General features: G+C 43.7%; 1 protein-coding gene across 1 annotated transcript in view; it reads left to right on the top strand.

The window, feature by feature from the left end:
• Positions 1-24,439, top strand: part of LOC310799086 (monocarboxylate transporter 12-B-like) — a gene marked incomplete at both ends in the record, with an annotated part of 147,566 nt that overhangs the window by 97,100 nt on the left and 26,027 nt on the right. The window contains 3 exons of the mRNA XM_083661647.1: positions 995-1,279; positions 4,188-4,581; positions 9,303-9,562. Coding sequence (XP_083517773.1) covers positions 995-1,279; positions 4,188-4,581; positions 9,303-9,562 — 939 coding nt within the window. The remainder of the gene's footprint in view (positions 1-994; positions 1,280-4,187; positions 4,582-9,302; positions 9,563-24,439) is intronic.

Below are 24,439 nucleotides of genomic sequence, written 5' to 3'. Positions count from 1 at the left end.
GGAGCAAGCTAGCTAACTAGCTATTTCACTGAAGAGCATGGCTACTAGCTACTACTCTTGCTTAAGGCGCGCACTACACAGAGGTAGCTGGCGCGAAGTACTTAGCACACAGACACTAACTGCACGTGTGCACGTTAGCTATCTGCCACAATAACCGGGTGCGTTACCCTGTCTGGGGACGCAGCCAGATTGCTACAAGGTAGTCCAAGCTAGCTGCACTGAGCAAACTAGCTAACTATCTAACGCGCGCGCTCTACAGCCGGCGTTCCTAAAGTACCTAGCAACAGAAACAACCGCACAGATGCAGCTAGCTATCTGTGACAACTGTGCTATTTAGCCTGTTGTTCTAGTGCTAACGGTACAAGCTATTCTGCATGTATGCAAACCTAGCTAGAGTTATGAGTGCAGACCTGAGTCATGCGCTCAAGCCTAACAACGTTACCCCGTTTCCGGGGAAACGTTTCAAATCAACTGCACGGCGGCAGCTAACAACAGTTAACTAAGGAAGATACTCTTAGCTTTTTAGATGACTTGTTCCGACGCCGCAGGATGAAGGGTACAGGGTCGGGTCTCCGAAGCCTGCTTTATCCCGTCCACGCGACCCTCTTGAGGTGGGCAAGTCAGCCGGAACGAGCCTAGTATCTAAAGCTATATAATATAACTCCTCGTTAACCGCGGAGCTTTCAAAAACACGTCTTCACAGCGGCTGGAAGAAAGCGGAAGTGATTATTCCCTGGGCTGGCAGGACGTGACGTAGTCACGTGGATCCGTGTCAGTCCCAGGGGGTACCACGCCACCTACGGGTGGGTGGTCAGGTTTTAATGAAAAGTAATTTTGGAGCAAAGTAACAGTCTTCCATAGGGCTGCGTTGCAGCGTTTAAGGCACTAGTGAGAGCTTGAGTTCGAAACGAAGTAAAACATAACCTCCTTGGCGGAGGTAATAACCATTTATAATAACCCACAACCTTTTATCTCCTCTCTCTCTCTCCTGCAGGTGTGGGTTTTTCTCTGTGTTACACTCCGGCCATTGCGATGGTGGGTTGTTATTTTGTGCGTAGGAAGGCCCTGGCCTACGGTGTGGCCATGTCAGGTTCTGGGATCGGCACATTGGTGCTGGCCCCAGCCATCACACTGCTGATCGAGCGATACTCCTGGAGGGGTGCCCTACTCATCCTCAGCGCCTTCGTGGCCAACCTCTGTGTCTGCGCTGCCCTGCTGCGACCAATCACAATGCAGGAGGAGAAGGGGCAGTGGGAGGCAACGGGGGAGCAGCGACTGGGTGAGGAGAAGGTGGGGGGAGGGAAGGAAAGAAGAGGGGGAGGAGAAGACAGAGGACAGGAGGAGTGAAAAGCATGGAAGTCACTCTCAAAATGACAAAAGTTTCAGAGGTTTGTCGCAGTTCAGAAATCAATGAAAACAAGACTAGGTCAAACCTGACCGTGTGTGATGTGTTCACTATATGCACTACACTAATGGGACATTTCGACCACATAGTACCGCCTCTACTCAGATATGTGAAAAGTACACACATTCTTTACTGAAGTAGAAGTACTGATTCAACTAGTTTACTCGAGTAAAAGTAAAAAATGACAGGCTGTTAAATGTAATCAAGTATAAAAGTCAAAAGTATTTATACCGGCTGTTTCTGTGGAAAGGTAACTGAACCTCACATCATAGATAAACAGAATTTTTGCATGCTGCATGCACTAAATTCTAGGGTGGGGACTCTGGAGACGGTGAACCGAGCACACACGGACACATGTGTGAAATTCTTAAGTGTTACATATAGTTACCATAATCATCATCATTGCCTCATCATCATCATCATCATCATCATCATCATCATACCTTTATTTAAACAGAGTAAAGGCCATTGAGAGCAAACTCTCTTTTACAAGGACACCCTGCTTACAATACAAAATAACAACAGCATAGAAAATATTACAGTAAAAAGCAAAAATATTACAGTACATTACTCTGATGATACCCAAAGAGCAACAACATAGAGAATATAGCATATCACAACAAGGATATACATATATAAACTAGGGCTGTCAGCGTTAACGTGTTAATCGCGCGTTAATGCGGGCCCATCATAACAAGTTTTTTTTTATCGCGTTAATCGCATGCCGCAATTTTGTCCCTTTGTCGCACCCGTACTTGTAGTCAAGCCGTTCGGTTTCCTGTCTCCTGCTTATGCGGGCAGGCATGGAAAAGAACGACAGCAATACGCTTCTAAATGGCTCGTTTTACTTTAAAAAACTCAGTGCCCAAATGGCACAGTGGACAAGTCGAGAGCCGTAGTTTGCACCTTGTGTAAAACGGAATTAAAATATCACCGAAGTACATCGAGTTTGAGGCGAGCGATCACCTAAAAGTAGCTAGCGGCCAGCTAGCAGCCAGCTAGCTAGCGCGAGACTTATCACTCATTCTTCCTTCAGAGTCTCGGATGCACGGGTCCTCTAACCACTGGGAGGTCAGCTCCAATTGCTTCACGCGATATACACGTTATCAATACTCAGTTTACAATACCGAGCCATTATTCACATGGAAGTGCCAAAGTTTTTAGCTCAGACACAGCCTTCTTCGGCTGTGTCATTTTGGGTTTCGACTGCTCCACAGCGCCACCGCCGGAAGTATCTGTTCTAAATATATTTTGTAGACATTGTTACCTCCTGTCCAGAGCCACTCCTGTCTACATTCCACTTCTATTGAATTGAAAATAAATCTAAAATTCAAGATCACAAAGTAGATGTATTTGCATTAATTTGATTCCCAATCACGACACACTGGTAAGAATGATTAATATCTAATTAAAAATGCTTTGAAATGCAAAATAATGGCATTTTAAACATGCGATACAAAGATGCGATTAATCGCGATTAACTATAGTTAATCACAAGATTAATCGCGATTAATAAAATTAATCGTTTGACAGCCCTAATATAAACATAAAAGTACCAAATACAGGTGGGCATGGTGGTGCAGTGGTAGCGCTGTCGCCTCACAGCTAGAATATCATGGGTTCGATTCCCACCTGGGACGCTGTGAGCGCTGAAGGAGTGCGTGCCCGTCCGCATGTCCTCGAGTGCCCACCGCCCGGTTGGGTCGTCAAAAGGGCCTTTCTGTGTGGAGTTTGCATGTTCTCGCTGTGCCCCCTGGGGGGTTCCTTCATATAGGAACCCCTCACCAAAAACATGCAATATCCTGGTCGCTGAAGTGGTTCCACCCCTGGTCGTTCGGGGCGCCTGTTCAGAGGGAGGGGAACTCAAACAATCAAAACATCAATTCTGGATTCCTCAACCCTAAAAATCCCAGAAACAAAAAAAAGTTATGTGCAGCATTGTAGGCCAAATCATTGAAAGATTGTTTCCAACATGTACATATTTTCACACAAAAATGTATTTATGATGAGCAACAAAAGTGGGTGTGGCCGTTTTGGAGTGGTTTTGGTGCCAAACAAATTCTTGCAATTCATTCAGAATCATCCTAGTTTGACCCCTCACAAGCTGATTCAGGCAGAATTTAAAAAAATCCTTTTTCCCCGTATAAAGTTTGGTGCCGCGTCTATGTGCCGACAGGCCGCAGTGCCGACAGGTCGCAATGCCGATAGCCCACAAGCAGAACCAGCTGAGCGAGGCGGCGTGCAGCGTGTCGGTGGAGCTAACTTCTCCCAGCCCCCACGCCAAACCTAACCTCCCCCCATGCCTAAACCTAACCTCCCCCAGACCCTAACCCAAAACCTAACCTCTCCCAGCCCCCACGCCAAACCTAACCTCCCCCCATGCCATGCCTAAACCTAACCTCCCCCAGACCCTAACCCAAAACCTAACCTCTCCCACCCCCACTCCTAAACCTAAGGTCGGCATTGCGGGTGGTCGGCATAGCGGGTGCATGGTCGGCATAGCGGGTGGACCCCATAAAGTTCCAGGTACCCTAACTTTCAGCAGCTGTGCCGGGTTTCCCTAGGGGAGTTGAAAAAAACCTTTATAAACACGTGAAGTATTTCCTTGGTAAGGAATTTGTTCCCAGATTTTTTGCAATATTCCCTAATATTGCTAAAACACACAGTAGAAAGGATTTGCGAACCCAATCCTGATCATATGCACCTCAAAAGTATTGAAAGTGTTTGTTTCAATAGAGGATCATCAGTTGTTGAAAGTAAAAACATATCTTCTTATCTCCAGGAGGTGTCTGTCAGGTGGACAGCGAGCTCGGTCTGAAACTCGCCAGAGAATGTGAGGATGGCTCTCCATCGTCACCGCCATTGTCGCCTCAGCCTCTGTTGCCTGGCATCAGCCCCAGTTGCACCACTCCCCGGCGCTTCAGCCGCTGCTTCCTGTCTGGGCGGGAGTACTTCCTGTCCGGGCGGGAGTACGGCTTCCTGCTGCATGCAGACTTTCTAGTCCTGGCCGCGTCCTTCCTGCTGCTCGCCAGCGGCTGCAGCTTGCCCTTTGTCTACTTAGTGCCATACGCACTGAGCGCTGGCCTCAGCCAATCACATGCCGCCTTTCTCATGTCCATCCTTGGAGTCATCGACATCGTGGGAAACATCACCTTCGGCTGGCTCACCGACAGGAGGTACAGACTGTGTGTGTGTGTGGAGTGCCGATTGAGCACTTATAATTATCTATCTATTTATCTATCTATCCATCTTTCTCCCCCGAGTATCTGTATCGAGTATCATGATAGTAAACTTGGTATCGGTATCGAAGTAAAAAAATATATATCATGACAACACTATCCGATGTACAACACAACTAACTTCACCCACTTTTGATTGACACTGACAGCCCTCAGAATCAATCCATGAGCAATGTGACAGCATGTGTGTGAGTGCGTGTGTGTTTGTGTGTGTGTGTGTGTGTGTGTGTGTGTGTGTGTGTGTGTGTGTATGTCTGTTGGTTGAAATACATACTTTCCTAATTTATTTTCATACAAAAAGAGAGTCATTTGATGTCAAATAAAGTTTAGGGGCCCTATCTTTGTACGGCGCTATCGTTTGCGCTGCCGTTTGCGCGCCTCTTATTGCTATCTTCCCTGCGTCTTAAGCTATCGTCTGCCTCCACCATCCAGTTTTGCGCTGGGATCTAAACGCAGTCACAGGTGTAGGCATGGCCCATGCGTGTCTGCATGCGTGTCCGTGGGCCTCTAGCCTATCATCTGCCTCCCGCAAGTGTCATTTTGCGCTCTGGCGAAGATACCGTCACTATGTTCCGAGCGTAAACAGAGGTTTGGGCGTTGACCGTGCCAAAATAGGCGTTCCAGCGCAATGTGTTAGAAAAAATGGCCTTGGGTGCTCTAAATTTTAATGCCACCAAATAGCTGGTCAGACGTACGCCTGAGCGCAAACAGTATTCTCCGCGCAGTGCTGGAAATCCTCGCTTGGATAAATTAAGCACAGCATGGATGTCACTCTCCAACACATCGCGCCTGCACACACTCCTCAGAATGCCACATTGATTTTTAACTATAGCCTACATTGCAAAAACACACACGTTGATTTAAAAATGAGAATTTGTTTGTCTGGTTTCATTAGGCTACATAATTCCCGACCATACAGGTCTGTGGTGTGAGGTAACAGTAGATTGCTTTTGAGAAAGTTGTGACGGTGTTGTACCAAAAAGTGATTTGCTGCCAGAAACTGATTTTGCTCCGTGGGCTGCCTCTCCCCACCCTGTGAGCCCCATAGCCAGCCCAAAACACCCAGGGCACTGACCCTCATTCCCCTAATCCAATTCAAAATGCAAATCACTTTTTGGCACAACACCTGTCCGGCCAGTACAGTAACCTCTTTCCCTGCAATTACACGCATGCAAGACCAGCTTCTCCACAGCGCGGATGGCGTGACCGCAGTCAATGGCTTAACCAGAGTAGGACAATTCTGACATAGGCTATTGAAATAGGCTAGAAGTAAAATCTCACACATTCCTACCCTATTAACACGTTCACTGCCGTGGACGAGATATCTCGTCAAGCAGAAACCAACGGTTGACTGCCAATGACGAGATATCTCGTCCAAATTTTTTTTTTTTTTTTTTTGACGGTGGGACGTCGATCAACCCCTTTTACATCTCCTATTAAAATATGGGAGGTATTGAATGTGTATAATCTATTTTACCGACCCACTAAGTGGCGACAGTGCTCTCCAGACGAGAGAAAGCCAAGCAAAAACAGCCGCGTGAGGAAGCCATTCTCATGAAAATGGATTGGCGAAAACGCTTTCGCTTTCGCGCAGGGAGCTGGCGGTGGGGGATTGCAAATTTGCATAATAGATTATGGGTGCAACACACTTTGAAACACGCAGCATAAATAAGACCAGAATCGCAAAAGCTTCATCAAAGCTCTCAACCGAAACCAAAGAGCGGCCGCCAGCAGACAGGCAGCAGCAGCAGCAGCAGCAGAAACTCGCTTGTGACACGCCCGCTGCAGAGCCAGGGAGGCAGGAGGAGAACACACACAGAGGGAGGAGTTTGAAGGAGAGGGGGGTTTCCTGCTGTTGTGGAGGAAATTACTGTTCAAAACTATTGTTTAGATGTCTGACGTCTTAACTCATTCACCGCCAGTTTAGGACTGCCAATATTTAGCACAGGCCAAAGATTTTCATAATTGTTGGTCATCTTTCAAGACCCACAGTAAATTATCTATTAGCACCAGAGTGATTTGCAATACCTCAAAATGAAGATGTACGTCTCTGGGTTCACCAGGAAAAAAAAAGTGAGCTTTTAGCATGTTCTGTACTCTACTTATAGCCATTTATATACACCCTGTTTTCCCCCAAAATGTCTCTCTGAGAAAAGAAATAGCAGAAAATGGCATTTATGTATTTATGCACACAATCTCAAGCAGAACTCGCTCTCAATTCTTTTATTTTGAACTGTATTGACATCAGACATGTAAATATTATTCGTTAGGACACAAATGACAAAAAAAATATATATATATATATACACATGAAGTGCTTTTTTTTTTACATTCAACAATACAGTTTACTCGGTGTGAGTGAGTGTGCAGACAGACACAGACAGACAGACAGACAGACAGACAGACAGACAGACAGACAGACACACCGACAGACAGACAGACAGACAGACAGACAGACACACACACACACACACACACACACACACACACACACACACACGATCCCCCTTTTAGATTTCTAACCCCACATAGGATAAGCAATAACCACGCCCTGTGGCGCTGGGATTGGCCAGGAGCAACACTGGAGGGCACGCAGCCCAGCGATTACATGAACCAACTGAATAGCTCTTGAGAAAGGACAGCGGGCTGCTGTGACTCCCGCTTCTGCCTTGTGCCTTGCTGTTGTGTGTTTATTTTGCACCCGTCCTCGTCCATGTCTCCCTGTCATATCCTCCCTGCTATCTGATCGTTCCCGTTTTCCCCTCGGCTATTCAACACGTCCTCACCGCCCTCGCAAACTGATCGATCATTTCCTCATTCCTCCGATGATCAAACACATCTCTTGATTACTTTCTCCCGGCTGGCACAGAGGAAGGCGACTCCAGCTCGTGCAGCGCGCCGAGGCGCGTTTCAATGGCGTTTCTCCTGTCTGCACAAGGAAGCGTTACCCGTTTTCTGCTTTTCCTCTTGCTCAATTTCAAAACAACAGCTGCGGTATGTGTTTGTTCACGTGTTGTCTTAGATGCTAGGGACCTGATACCATGTGACAGGCTGGGGAAGTGTTTAAACTACGCCCTGCAGTAATAAAAACAAAAACACGTCAAACACGTCATTGGCGGGGAGGGCTATTTCTGATAACACGTCAAAGACGTCATTGGCGGTGAATGAGTTAATGATGCCAAAAATGAATGGTTAAAGTGACTGTTCTATCGAATTTCACAAAAAGCCATTTATCTCAGCTTAAATTTTCAGACGCTGAAACCATGCTGTATTCAAGTGCTAATGCCTACATAACAAACTAACTCTTTTAGACAGAGAAAGCACACATTCTATTAGTTCTTTTGAGATATTTTGTGTTCACAAAATCTTAGCAGAAAATAATCCTCGGCTCTTGAAAGATGAGCCAGAATCCTCAAAAAAAAACCTTGGCAGAAGCTACCTACAGTAAAAAAAAACGGCTGGCAGTGAATGTGTTAAAGAAAGAAATATTTTTAGATGCGTATGTTATAGCCTATATGAACGAAACATCTAATTACAGTAAACGCATGCTTTGGGACATATATAACACCATGGGGATATTATCCACTGCGTAACTGCGCAGCGCGGCAGCCCTTTGATGTGTTCAAATCGAATATTGTTCCATCAGCACCAATTTTCGTTATCACAGTTTTTTTTTATTAGTTTCTAATGGTGATCTATATTGAATAATTCATATATCCAATTATCTCCCTCTCTCTCCCCCCTCTCTCTCCCCCTCTCTTGCTCTCCCCATCTCTCTTTTCTCTCTCGCCCCCTTCCTCTCTTTCACTCTGTTCCTCACAGTGAGGAGGAAGCTGCTGACGTGACGCTGTGGCTTGCATGATCACACCTACAAAATGCGTTTGGGCATAAACACGCCTTATGGAGCTGAGAGCCGAGATGACGCAAAGCACAGCGGGCCAACACGCCCACAATTAGGGCTTTGCGCGCCGCTATTCCAGCGCAAAACAGGCGCTAACAGAAAATTACCGCCGTTGCGAAGATAGGGCCCTAGATGTCATAACACCATAAACCACTGATTCCCAATCTTTTTCATGTCATGGACCTCAAAATCAGTCCACATTATAGACACATAATTACATTATAGACACATTATATATACGGTATATATATATGGCCAATAACCAATAACCCAAAATAATATATGTAGCCTATATGCTTGTCATTTCTACCTTTTCCATTGAACATGGTTGTTGTTCTGCTGGGAAATGGCACCATCTCTGTTGTTTTTACGGCTGGAAACCCATAGTTACACATCTGGAACAACAGGGGTGTGATTTTTATTGACAGATATGATTTAGTCTGTATTGTAGGTAGAGTGATCACAGAGGAACATTGATCAAAACAGTAATTCTGCTACATTGTCTAATTGTGTTAACATCTTGTAAATGAAAGAATGTTGAAGTTTTAACAATTCATCAATTTGCATCAAAAGGTTAGTGGTAACTTTGTGAGGCAGCTCAATTTGCGAACTCATGATCGTGCGAGAAATCCATCTTGTGGCGCTACTTGCTGCATTCTACTGCATGTAGTACACCGACTGTCGGCAAGTACCTCATACAACCCCACATAAAAAAACACAACTATCTCTTTAATACTTGGTGCTTGTCCCCTGGCAGGTGTCTGAAGTCACACCGGACAGCGTGTTATGCCTTCTCTGTGGGGATGGAGGGTGTGTGCTGCCTCTTCACACCACTGCTGCGATCCTTCCCACTGCTCGTGCCGTTCGCCGTGCTGTACGGCTACTTTGACGGTGCCTATGTGGCGCTCATCCCCGTGGTGACGTCTGACGTGGTCGGAGCGCCGCATCTCTCCTCGGCGCTGGGCGTTGTCTACTTCCTCCACGCCATCCCCTACCTGCTCAGCCCGCCTATCGGAGGTGAGGGGGAAGGGGGGGGGGGGACTACAGTGACAATGTGACGAGGGAAAAGTGCGATGGAGTAAAGTGGGGGAGAATAAAGTGGGATAACGTTTGAGTGAGCTAAATTGCTGTTGAATAAATTCACATAAAAAATTCTGTGAGTTTGTTATTATGATGGCCTAATTATAGATCTTATTAATTGGCTCTCGTTAACTGCACCCAGAAAAAAGGAGGGGAACCCTCAATGAAACAAAATTACTCAAAGAACCAAAGGCAAGACAGACTTTAGGCCTTGACACCAAGAGCGACGCCAAAACAAGACAGACTTTAGGCCGTTACACCAAGAGCGACGCCAATATACAGCAAGACAGACTTTAGTTTTTTTTTACTGTAGGTAGCTTCTGCCAGAGGGTTTTTTTGAGGATTCTGGCTCATCTTTCAAGACCCGAGGATTCTTTTCTGCTAAGATTTTGTGAACACAAAATATCTCAAAAGAACTAATAGAATGTGTGCTTTCTCTGTCTAAAAGAGTTAGTTTGTAGAGTTAGTAGTTATGTAGGTATTAGCACTTGAATACAGCATGGTTTCAGCATCTGAAAATTTAAGCTGAGATAAATAGCTTTTTGTGAAATTCGATAGAACAGTCACTTTAACCATTCATTTTTGGCATCAGTAAGACGTCAGACATCTAAACAATAGTTTTGAACAGTAATTTCCTCCATAACAGCAGGAAACCCCCCTCTCATTCAAACTCCTCCCTCCGTGTGTGTTCTTCTCGTTCTTCTTGGCTGCAGCGGGGGTGTCACAAGCGAGTTTCTGCTGGCTGCTGCTGCTCCTGTCTGCTGGCGGCCGCTGGGCAAGTCTGGATGGGCTCGCTCGTTTCTTGGGGTTTCGGTTGAGAGCTTTGATGAAGCTTTTGCGATTCTGGTCTTATTTATGCTGCGTGTTTCAAAGCGTGTTGCACCCATAATCTATTATGCAAATTTGCAATCCCCCACCGCCAGCAACCAGCGCGAAAACGAAAGCGTTTTCGCCAATCCATTTTACAGTATGAGAATGGTTTCATCGCGCGTTCCCCTGCAGTTTTGGCTGGCTTTTCTAGTCTGGAGAGCACTGTCGCCACTTAGTGGGTCGGTGGAATGGGTTGTACACGTTCGGTGGCTCCCATATTTATATAGAAGATGTAAAAGGGTTAGATGCACATCCCACCGTCAAATTTTTTTTTTTTTTTTTTTGACGTATTAACACGTTAATTGCCAAGAACGAGTTGAGTCGTCAAACACAATCCAGCTGTTCACTGCCAGCGACGAGTTGAGTCGTCAAAAAAAATCGTTTTTTTTTTTTTGACGGTGGGGCGTTGATCAATCCCTTTTACGTCTCCTATACAATTATTGGAGGTATTGAATGTGTATAATCTATTTTACCGACCCACTAAGTGTTGACAGTGCTCCCCCAGACGAGCGAAATCAAAGAAAAAACTGCCGCGGGAGCAAGCCATTCAAGGAAATGGCGAGGCGATTTTACAGTAATCCATTCCAGACTTGTCTTGCCCGAGAGCGGCCGCGCAGGCAGCAGCACACAGAGAGCGGAGAGCGATTTGCAAAATAGATTATAGGTGAAACACACTTTGAAACACCTCAGAAAGGCCAGAATCAACATCTGCCCATCGCCCACGCATTCCCCGGCCCATCTTGACTCGCACAAGGAGCGTCCGCACGCAGGCAAGCAGGCAGGCAGGCACGCAGGCAGGCAGGCAGGCAGCAGCAACGCGCTTCTGACACGCCCGCTGTAGAGCCAGGAGGAAGGAGGAGAAGACACACGGAGGGAGGAGTTTGAATGAGAGGGGTGTTTCCTGTTGTTATGGAGGAAATTACTGTTCAAAACTATTGTTTAGAATGTCTGACGGTCTTACTGATGCCAAAAATGAATGGTTAAAGTGACTTTTCTATCGAATTTCACAAAAAGCCATTTATCTCTGAATAAATTTCCAGACGCTGAAACCATGCTGTACTCAACGGCTAATATCTACATAACTACTAACTCTACAAACTAACTCTTTTAGACAGAGAAAGCACACATTCTATTAGTACTTTTCTGAACTTTGTGTTCACAAAGTCCAACCAGAAAATTATGCTCGGCTCTTGTAAAATGAGCCAGAATCCTCAAAAAAAGGCCTGGCAGAAGCTACCTACAGTAAAAAAAAAACGGCTGGCAGTCAATGTGTTAACACGTCATTGGCAGTCAACCGTTGGATTTTTTTTTACGTATTAACACGTCATTGGCAGTGAACGTGTTAAATAAAACGCATGGTATTCATGATATTCTTAAAATGGTTGAATAGTGACACCTGTAGGGCACTGATGGAGCAGCATGCAGACAGAGTCTGTGCCAGTGCAGTGCCATTAACGTTAACTCATAAAAGTCACTTGAAAACGGCAACCTGGACAATTCATCGGTCAGATCAACCTCGAGATGCCCAGGAAGGATTCTGGATGAATTATCGGACATTATTGTGGCTGCCACAAACATGCCATTGGCATGTTTGGTCGTGTTTTGGCTTGCATTGGCTGCGGGGAAATTGATAAGGATATTCACGTTAGCGTGAGCCAGGAACTACCCTGCTTCCCCTGTAGTAATGCCTGGAGTTGACCAAACTGAACAATCAAACAATGTTTCATAAGCATAACAGTAACGTTAGGCATATTTACGACCGTTATATTAATTATCCACACAAGACGGTAACGTTATTAGTGGAGCTCGGTGGTAATTTCTATAAATGTAAATCAATATTAGTTAGCCGTGGCAAGCCCTGGTCCTACCCGTAGCAGAATACTGCGCCCCAGCCTGGAGCAGAAGTCCACATGTGAACAAGGTAGATACTGTCATCAACAGCGCCCTCCGCATAGTTACTGGTTGTCTGAAACCCACCCCTGTGTCCTACCTGCCAGTCCTAGCTGGAATCGCCCAAGCCAGTCTTCGACGGGATGCGGCTACCCTCGCCCTGGCAAGAAAAGCCCAGAAGCACGACTGGCACATCCTGCACAAAGCCACAACAACACCGGCACCACCATGCAGGCTCAAGTCTCGCCATCCCTACAACAAGGCAGCACAAGATATGCTACATTCCATCCCTGAGGACTTGTCCAGAGACGCCTGGCTGGCAGCATCCTGGGAACAGAAGTGGGAGACGGCTGGGCCCTCCCGCATTCAAAAATACATCCGGGACCCAGGAGGCGGTGTAAAAGGAGAAGACATGCCACGCCATCTATGGACCCTACTGAACCGTCTGCGCTCTGGCGTTGGACGCTTCAAGTCATCCCTGAAGAAGTGGGGCCTATCGGACAGTGCGGCATGCGAGTGTGGCGAGCCTGAACAGACTGCCGAGCACATAATCACCAGCTGCCCCCTATACAGCTATTGGGAAAAGTAGGATCTCCAGCTCCGGCCGACCTGGCAGGAGACAGGGCTCAGCCCCTCTCCGATCAGAAGGAATTTTACAGATGGTTATAAACTTTTTCTCCCAATGTTCAATCAGATTTCAACTTATATCAAATAACCAGAGATGACAATGAATTTCTTGTAATAGGATATTTTTATATAATATTAAGTGCAGTTAACACAGAGCAATTTCAAAGTAAAATATGCATACCATTTAAATCGGAAGCCTCCGGTTCAGTTCTTATCTCATTTCTCAACAACACTAATCAGCTGTCAGTCGAGAACACCAAGATTCAGAAAAGACCCCGTTTACTGGTCTCCTCCTTTCTTTTATCATTTAGTCAGGCATGGAGATGTGGGTGTGTTCCTTCAGTATCTCTTCCTTCCTCGTGGGCGGGTGTTCTTCTCCCTGAGGCCCGCATCACGTGACATGACATTTCAGCATCTACACTAATGCTCCTGATACATTTAAATTCCTATTTTAACTTCTATAATTTGGGTCAGCTAATTTAGCTATTTTCTTCTATTTTAAAAGCTACACACATTACATATGGTTACTTTAAACTAATTATTCTAATCTACATCCTAGATTGAATCAAATTCAACTATATTTAGTCTGGAGCTGAACTAGTTTTCAGACAGCTCAGACTCACTATCCCTGGGTCGAAAACCACCTCTCTAAGAAGTGTAAAAAGAGCAGGGATAGTTTCATTTTTTATCACAACAGAGAAAGCAGCTTCATCCTTATTCAGTTTGGATGAAGACACTTATTAATTAGCACTTACCATTTATCAACTAATTTGACTATACATTTATTTCCCAACCTAAAGTTGCCGTAGTAACAATAATAAGCTAATATTTATCTAACTATTATATAGCCCTCTTTGTGTAACCAGTAAGGCAATTTTGAAGTTATTCAACACCCAAAACTGCAACATCAGCAAACATCAGGGATCATGGTCTCATATTGGCTCCTTAGTAGTCCTGAAAAGAGAAATGTTATCTTCCATCCGCCTCAAGCCATTTTTTGTGGGGGCGTACCGTAAGAGTTAAAAATCCATCTTATGCATATTTCAATATACATTTGTATCAAAAAGCATTTGATTATTCATGTGTATTTTTGAATAAACAGAAAAGATGAATTTATATAATATATGCTGGTAAATCTCTACATCCTGTTGCTCCACGCAATCAGACAAAAAGCATTTGGCTGGAAAACCTCACTCCTCTAAACATATGTTGTTTGTTAAATCAATAGACCTATGGAAGAAGAGATTAATACACACATGCTATCTATTATTTTATCATATCAATTTTAACTTAATTATGTGTCCCTGAAATGTTAATGAACTGTTAAAAGTGATCTTTCGGTGACCCTCTAGACACAAGTAGCTGCAGATGCGTTTATTGTGGGCAGGATGTGGAAACTCCCCCACGCCTATCTTCCACGCTTTCAACCACTTGGTGTGCAGACGGGTCTGTAAGATGTGTTCTTTCCCTGCCGTTAAAAAACCACATCAAATACATACAAACATGTTAGTTTCGATAGGGACTGATATACGGCCTGAATGAACTTTTGGCCCAGGTGTGCTTCTCCATACGCTTGCAGGAGACCATGCAACGGATCTTTGCAGCAAACTCCGCCCGATGACAGTGGAGCAGAGGTCACTTGAAACAATACGAGCATCAAGATGTGTATTTCAAAAATAACATATTTAAAACATAATAAAATATATAATTGAATTAGCATAATGTATTTCAAGATGAAAATACATATTACATGATAAGATATCAAAATAATGAGGAACTTTTAGTATTGCAGCAATTTATTGAGTTGGCTGGCAGGCAGGGAGCTCTCTCCCCAATCGAAGCCGGATACCTGAATAAGGAAAAGCTTGGACAGGTCAATTTTAACGTGAGGAATTCCATCAATCCCTCTTTATACATCTTCAATAAAGATGTATAACTACTTACTCAAATCCGCAGCAACACACTGATCTTTCCTCTCTGCCAGATTTCTCCTCTCATTCTGTAACATAGCATGTACTCCATTAGCCCTGTAATTTAAACCTAACTGTTACAAAGAAGGAATCCATCTTTTCGGGGCGTCTGTGGTCCACCAAACTAACAGTCTTAGGTAATCTTTCAGTCTCCCGGTTCCCCTGAAGCCTCCACTTCCTGTGTACAAAAATAGACACAGTCAAATCTCAGCACCAACACAATCCGACTCCATTAGTGTATCTACTCATTTTCCTAAATTGTCATACTATTATTATGCCTCCCCCCTGTCCCATGTAACCAATGTGTGCATGAAAATTTGCTTGGATTATTGAGTTTGCTTATATTTCACCATGCAAAAAGAGAGCTAAGTTAAGTTAACCCCCTTCAACTCTCTCCAAGGGGAAATTCATAACATTATTACCCAAAACCTATTTAAAATGACATGATAGCTCACTAAATCATAATGTCGCCTATATGTACCCTGCAAATGTTTTGCTCCTAATGCAGTACAGTTCAGTCAGTATATCATGTGTACATGAGGTGCGGTGGACTTTCAAAGTATTATCTCTCCAATTTTCTCCCCACATACAAGTGATCATTCATCACGTTATCCTTTTTTCTTTTTCCCTTTTTTCACCACCCAACAATGCGGGTTTGACCGAACCACGTTCACCAGTTTACAACAAACCTAATCAGCAGTTAACCCTTTGTACATTTTCTCCCTTGGTGCATTTTTGCTGGGTGCCCAAGCCAGCCTGGAGGGGGAAAGAACCAATTTTTAAACATTCAAAACCAGCTTAGAGGAGAACGTCTAGAGCTAGTATATTGTAGCATTTGTATCATCATAACACGCTTTCTGCTGAAGGCACACACTTTCGAACGTGGCTTGGAGTAGCCTAGGCATGTGTAATTGGCGGTATTGACTTCCAAAGCCAATTTAGGCCGAATATTTACCATCCACCGCTCCTATGCAATGTTAATGTGATCTAAACATTATGTGTTTGTTTACAGGTGTCAATCAGAGATCTATACAGAATGTGTATGTTTCCTACATCCTATAGTATTATTCTTCCATGTGGAGAGCAATTGGGGACAACCGGTGTCACATTTGATTTTATATTATCAGTGGATATTATTATGCAATGTGTATTTGCCACAGCTCTAAATTACAGGTTCACTCCATTTTATTTTCCATAACTTATTATATGTGACAATGTGTTTTTGCTGAGATTTAACCGAGCCACACAGAAACGCCCACAGGGGACCCACGAAGCACTGACGAGCCCCCAAACATTCACCGATTGATACAACACTCCACTCCATTCAGCCAATAAAATAAACTGTGCCCCCAGCTAGCAGCATATGGTCCCCAGATGAGGACCACAAATGCTGGAGGCAAGGACGACCTGCCTGATCAGTTAATAGCAGCTGATGTTCCCACATGGTGTGGGAACTTCGATCACTGAAAGCCGCGGTTCCCCTTTTTGATCTAGACTAATCAAACCACTATCTATTTCAAACATCACACTCAAATCAACTCAAATATACTGGAACTTATAGCCTACATAATCAGCCACTTACAGCAGCGCTGTCCTGGTTTACTGTAATGCCTTGCTCAAGGAGCCTACCCCACTCGAGCAGCCCCCCCTTTTTTACCCTCTCAACAGATCCAGGAAGCAAGGTCCTGGACACAGCAGCACTGCCGAGCTGCGGCAAAACAGACAGTTTGGTGTTACAAGTTCCTCTGAAAGGGTTTGGTCCCCCTTGGATCAAACTGTACATTACCAAAGTAATGCGAGACACACTCAATCACAAACATACATACGGTACATACATGCTCATTTATAGCTCTGCAACACATCCATTCCTTTGCTGGAATTAAACATCAGTGTATTGCAGTAATTATATATATTTTTAGCTAAAACCTTCTTACTGCGATAAAATACTTTCTCGGTACCAAAACATCATAACATGGTTTTGGGAGTTTTTTACCTTCAACTCCACAGTATCTTTCATAATAGCAAAAGCTTTTAAGATTATCTTCCTGTGCCTAGTGGCTGTGGGTGTCCTACTCCAAAACAGCCTGTCTCCTTTTCAACCAATCCTGCCGTGCTGCAAAATCCCTCTGGGTATTAGAGTTGCATTCTCCACCAGCAAGCTACACGTCATTTTGTAGGCTGTTCACATCGCACATCCCCTTTCAGCACGCTCCATACACCCAGTCTCTCCACCTTTCAAGTCGGCTGCACACACACACACAACCACTCCATTCTCCCATCAGCACAGGCATACAGGCACGCACATTCATTTCAAACAACACAATAACAACCACACATGCTCCTTCACACGCTGCAATCCGCAGCAACCCACTCTCAAACAGTCCGTTTCCTTCTCAACCATGCTGCTGCCTCTCTCCAGTGCCTGCACAACCCCTCTGGGTCTCTTCCTCTACCCGCAAAACTACACCACGTCATTCTGTAGGCGCTTCCGCCATCAGAAACTCCACACCGCTTGCTACTCTCCCTCTAGCCCCCCTCACATGCACAAACATACATAGGCTCTCTCTCTTGCTCGGCCCCATACCCTCTTGTACGGACACACACGCACACACAGGCTCTCCTTCTCGCTCGCCCACTCACCCTCTTGTACGCACACACATCCTTGCCAAAGTTGACCCCGCTTATAATCAACATCCGGGTTACGCCAGCCGGAGAATCTAACACCGTTCCTCGATTATATTTAGCGCTCGCTCTTTGATCAACTATCCCAACACGTTAACCCTTATCTACTAATTACATACTATATTTTAACCAATATCTATTACCCTCGTAAACCCTTGACGCGCTTGTTCACTCAGGCGGAACAAAACTTTACCCAAAACATATTTCCACCCGGACTCCGTTTCAATGCTGCTCTCATAGCTCTCACTGTTCCCATTTTTTAACCGATAGTGTAAAATGTTCACTCACCCTTAAATGTGCTAATCTCGCTATCTTAACCCTTGTGTGGTGTTCATGTTTTTGTTACTCAGCCAATGTTTGCGGGTCTGGTGGACCCGGCGCATTATTGGGTTTTTAAATCAATACAGCCATAACAATTTATGTAAAGATACTTACCAGATGTTTAATTTATCCCAATTACTAGCAATGAAGAGAGCATATGGTTAATATTGATCATTTACCTCTGTTAGATCACATTTATCAAAGTGCTATCCGTTTTTTATGATAAAATGGGAAAAAAGGAAAAAAGCTTCTCTCTCTTCAAAAAGGATCTCTAAGGCCCTCTGAGCAGAGAATCTTTCCGCCATCTTGAGATGCAGAGCCACACAAAGCAATGAAGGCAGCGCAAGAAAATACAGAATGGTTCATTCATACATATAAGATGTCCGGGTCCAGTGGACCCGGACATCTTATATGTAATAGAAATGTGTAGGGGGGGTGTATGGTGTGTGGTCATTAAATATGTATTCTGATATATGTTCTTCACAGAAAATGAGCCAAAGTCAGTGAGTCTCAGTTTGAAAAATTAATTAATTGTATCATTTTTCTTTTAATAAAAAATTAAAACGGGTCCCACAGACCCGAACACCACACAAGGGTTAACTCGCCCCTTTGATGTGATTATCGCGCCTTTCGCTACTTTACCCGATGGACTTAAAATATAATTTAGTTCGTTTTTATTTAGCTTGTTGCATAGTTCATGCTAAATGGCTAACTGCTTTAGCATCACACGAGCTGTCTGTTTGCATAGATATTCGCCATCCTCACAGGGCTCATTATTGCGTATATTGACTGTTCGATATGTCTACGCTTAAACCATCTTTTCAGTATGACCCAGATAGTTACTAATAAGGCAATTAGGATAGGGTTTATCACCCCCATCGCCACCAAAAATCTCCAGGACTGGAGCAGACCCCCACCGTCTGTTGTAAGGACCGGTTCAATAACCACCACCCTTGTTCCGTTGCTAATCGCTTCTTTTAAAAGGGGAATCTCTATTATGATATGGCAAAAATACTGTCCACTGTGATTGTAACCGACATTTGATAATGTATAATTAGAAGTAATTACACCCGCGTTGTTATACACTTCAGTGGAAAGTCTGTGTTGGCAGTATGGTGAAGTTCCTTCTAGGTTACGACACCAATTCACCCTAACTTTACGCTCGGCTTTAAAACTACATCCCAAAGCCAGGGACGACCCAAAAGGAATTTTCACCTCCCCCGATGGATTATCCAGAATAAGCAGATTTGAATCTGACATATATATAATGGTTGCTATCAGCAACAGTCGAATTGAGCATTTCTGCCACATCATTTCCATTTTAGCATATCAGAGTTTTAAACTCGCTCCGGTCTCTGTCAATATCTCAAAGCTCACTGCCAATATTACAGTAGTACTCAATGAACCTATTCTCCACTTTCTATAACCATATCAAAGGTCGCCACAAGAGCCACCCGCAGCCGCTTCCTTTTGAGAACACTGCCGCTCTGCTATATTCTCCACAAACGATTTTCATTCAAGTTTCTATTCGACGCCCTTCTGTGAAGATATAATGACGCCCGGCCAATGCACCAAATGAATAATCCTATTGATGTAAACTCTATTTGCATCCAGCCTGAGAAGTCGACTATTCTGGCTGTAAAGCGCTCTATCGAACGTGTCCTGAAATTGCCAATTATTGTGGCGTTTTCAAAGTGTATAATCCTCCACTCGTGGTAAATCGCTATCGAGGTTAATAAAACTCCTCCTCTTTTAATAACAATTATTAATACAGGCATATAAAATCACTTCACTCGCCTATCTTGATTAAATCACTATACTCCTGCTGAATCACAGTTTCACTTTGATAGGCGTCCCTATCAACACAAAACTGTGTTTTTTTGCTAATTAGCACTCACTTTCCAAATCAAGGAGTGTGATTAATTACTCAATTTATTTATCCCTCTCTGTCCTATAGAAAATATTCTCCTATAACTAAGGATCATTTATTCATCTCTTCCAAATAAAATATATTTTTATTACTTTTCTTTAACCAGTTTTTTACACAGATCACAGTATTTAAAACTTTCAGAGATACTTTACAATCAGACACAAACACCTGGGCATTACTGCCCTCTATTCAAAACGGACCTAGTAGGACACGCCGGTCCTCCTATCTTTGGCAATGGTCTTGGAATTCTCTCTGGGAGTAGAATCCCCTCACACGCGTTCAGGATACGCCGATCCTGTATTTTCAGGCTACTGGTCTTAGGAAAAGGATTCCCTCACACGCGCTCTGCCGGGGCTGGGACTCGAACCCCCCCCGGGCTTAACCGTGTTTTGAAAAGCTCTGTGTTGTAAATTTGGTTTGTTTTATAAATTTGGAACAAGCATTTGGATGGAGTTCAGTCAAATAACATTTTTTAGAGTAGCCAATTTTGCAGAAATTTTATTAAAACGGAATCTGCCTCACCTATTTCTCGTTCGTGCCCGGGCGTTATTTGACCGTCCCCTGAAAATGCTGTGTCTGGTCTCGTGTTGAAATCACGTCTAGGAGTCACCTTTGGAGTGTCTCTGGAATCACGTCGGGCATGTCACCATTTATTGGGAAAAGTAGGATATCCAGCTCCGGCCGACCTGGCAGGAGACAGGGCTCAGCCCCTCTCCGATCAGAAGGAATTTTACAGATGGTTATAAACTTTTTCTCCCAATGTTCAATCAGATTTCAACTTATATCAAATAACCAGAGATGACAATGAATTTCTTGTAATAGGATATTTTTATATAATATTAAGTGCAGTTAACACAGAGCAATTTCAAAGTAAAATATGCATACCATTTAAATCGGAAGCCTCCGGTTCAGTTCTTATCTCATTTCTCAACAACACTAATCAGCTGTCAGTCGAGAACACCAAGATTCAGAAAAGACCCCGTTTACTGGTCTCCTCCTTTCTTTTATCATTTAGTCAGGCATGGAGATGTGGGTGTGTTCCTTCAGTATCTCTTCCTTCCTCGTGGGCGGGTGTTCTTCTCCCTGAGGCCCGCATCACGTGACATGACATTTCAGCATCTACACTAATGCTCCTGATACATTTAAATTCCTATTTTAACTTCTATAATTTGGGTCAGCTAATTTAGCTATTTTCTTCTATTTTAAAAGCTACACACATTACATATGGTTACTTTAAACTAATTATTCTAATCTACATCCTAGATTGAATCAAATTCAACTATATTTAGTCTGGAGCTGAACTAGTTTTCAGACAGCTCAGACTCACTATCCCTGGGTCGAAAACCACCTCTCTAAGAAGTGTAAAAAGAGCAGGGATAGTTTCATTTTTTATCACAACAGAGAAAGCAGCTTCATCCTTATTCAGTTTGGATGAAGACACTTATTAATTAGCACTTACCATTTATCAACTAATTTGACTATACATTTATTTCCCAACCTAAAGTTGCCGTAGTAACAATAATAAGCTAATATTTATCTAACTATTATATAGCCCTCTTTGTGTAACCAGTAAGGCAATTTTGAAGTTATTCAACACCCAAAACTGCAACATCAGCAAACATCAGGGATCATGGTCTCATATTGGCTCCTTAGTAGTCCTGAAAAGAGAAATGTTATCTTCCATCCGCCTCAAGCCATTTTTTGTGGGGGCGTACCGTAAGAGTTAAAAATCCATCTTATGCATATTTCAATATACATTTGTATCAAAAAGCATTTGATTATTCATGTGTATTTTTGAATAAACAGAAAAGATGAATTTATATAATATATGCTGGTAAATCTCTACATCCTGTTGCTCCACGCAATCAGACAAAAAGCATTTGGCTGGAAAACCTCACTCCTCTAAACATATGTTGTTTGTTAAATCAATAGACCTATGGAAGAAGAGATTAATACACACATGCTATCTATTATTTTATCATATCAATTTTAACTTAATTATGTGTCCCTGAAATGTTAATGAACTGTTAAAAGTGATCTTTCGGTGACCCTCTAGACACAAGTAGCTGCAGATGCGTTTATTGTGGGCAGGATGTGGAAACTCCCCCACGCCTATCTTCCACGCTTTCAACCACTTGGTGTGCAGACGGGTCTGTAAGATGTGTTCTTTCCCTGCCGTTAAAAAACCACATCAAATACATACAAACATGTTAGTTTCGATAGGGACTGATATACGGCCTGAATGAACTTTTGGCCCAGGTGTGCTTCTCCATACGCTTGCAGGAGACCATGCAACGGATCTTTGCAGCAAACTCCGCCCGATGACAGTGGAGCAGAGGTCACTTGAAACAATACGAGCATCAAGATGTGTATTTCAAAAATAACATATTTAAAACATAATAAAATATATAATTGAATTAGCATAATGTATTTCAAGATGAAAATACATATTACATGATAAGATATCAAAATAATGAGGAACTTTTAGTATTGCAGCAATGTATTGAGTTGGCTGGCAGGCAGGGAGCTCTCTCCCCAATCGAAGCCGGATACCTGAATAAGGAAAAGCTTGGACAGGTCAATTTTAACGTGAGGAATTCCATCACAGCCCACCCTCAGAAGCCGGCCTCTTCGACTTAGGACCGGAGACGAGGGCGTGGCTGCATGACACTGAGTTGGCCATCTGGCGATACACGAAAGAAGAAGAAGAAGCCGTGATTAGCATCAAGCTAACGTTATACTAATGTGCAATCCCACTGCAGCTAACTGCAGTCTGAGGCAGAGCCTTCTGGGGACTGCCCCCTAGTCCGACACCTCACAAGACTGAATTTGGGTTAGGGTCTGGGGGAGGTTAGGTTTAGGGGTGGGAGAGGTTAGGTTTTGGGTTAGGGTCTGGGGGAGGTTAGGTTTAGGGTTAGTGAAAAACGGGGAATATAGAACCCGGGGAACATAGAACCCGGGGAACATAGACATGATCCCCTGTCCAATGCCTCTTTTTTCGGACTTGTGAGGTGTCGGACTCGTGAGGTATCGGACTCGTGCCATGGCACCAGCCTTCTCCCCCCGTACCGTCTAATAGTTGACCAAACAAACTGTAACCCAGTAGAGAATTGGGTTCATAAGTGTTTTATTTATTATTTTTATTATTATTTTCTGATTATTAGAACTGTGCTTCAAGTTATTCTCTTCAGATTTAGTTTTATTTACTTATAATAGTGTCACCCAAGTCACTCTGTGTAGACTGGGTTTACATGCATGTCATGACATGTCAGTCATCCTGTCCAGATCACGTTTTAGAGGCTGACCTAGGTAATGCAGCCTTCTGATAGAGTGGAACAATTACAGGATACGCCCCTATTAGCTGCTGCCGTGGTGACGACACACCCCCTCAGATCAGAGCACAGCCGCACATTCCACAGAGAGAACAGCAAAGCGAACGAGTTATCTCAGTCAGAAAATGAGTGAATTAAATCAAAATGAACGCCATTGAAATCTATCAACACTTCGAGTGTACCATCACAGGGCACTTGTGTAAGCAGAAGAGTTGGATTGACGACGATGTACGGGAGGTTGAGTTACTTTTCAAGAGACCGTCTTGATCAGAGAGGGGAACAGAAGACCTGTGTGCCAGGAGTTATAGGCAACTTTTGGCGAGCGTCTTGGCTAGGTTTTTTCAGATCCCTGGAAATTGATCGGATGTTGGATTTGGGTTCTTCCTGACGAGGAAGTGGCGAGCCAACCCTTGAACCTGACCATCTCCTTATCCAAGGAGTTGGACCCCAATCACCCCGAGGATTCAGCCCGCTTTACTCTCACCAGTGTGGTAGGCCGTGGAACCGCACTAGATAGTGTGACATTGATGACACGAAGTGCACTTAAACTTGACTGACTAAACCGATATTGACTTGACTTAATGCACTCTACTTCTCAAAGGAACTGCACTTGGAAAGGAACTGAAGGAACTCTGAGTTTTTTTTTCTTAAAGGGACATTGCCACATTTTTGTTTCTAGGTTTTGGGCCCTAGGTTAAAGCATCTTGTGTGCTATTAGGAAGCCGGCTTAGGTAGGAAGGGATTGTAAATCTTTTTCCTATTTTTAGGGGTTCAAGCCCTGAAGGGGCTGAAACCCTATTGTTTTTGTGCTGGTTTATTATTCTTCTTCCTGTTGTTCATCTGCCCCGACGCAAATTCCCGTGAGTTGGTAAATGGTAGAGACCTGAAATTTGGCCCAATGACAGATATTAGGTGCTAGTTTCTGCATTTGCCTCAAGGACCCTTAAGGTCCGTCTGGAAAATTTTTGAGATATTTGGAAAAGTTTGGAAAACACATTTTTGACATCTCCTCCTAGACCGTTGGACAGATTTGCACCAAAATCGCCAGGAAGCATCTATGGAGCAAGCTCTACAATCATGATTTTTGGATTTTTGAAATCTACTTCAGTTTCGGAGATATTGATCGTTAAATTTGTGAGAGGCCGTGGCCTCACAGCTAAATTGTCATAACTTCATGACCGATTAAGGAATC

This window comes from Poromitra crassiceps, assembly GCF_964638095.1.
Source record: "Poromitra crassiceps genome assembly, chromosome: 27".
NCBI lineage: Eukaryota > Metazoa > Chordata > Actinopteri > Beryciformes > Melamphaidae > Poromitra > Poromitra crassiceps.
Note: the sequence above shows the minus strand (reverse complement) of the source record. Positions and strands in the feature narration are given on the sequence as shown.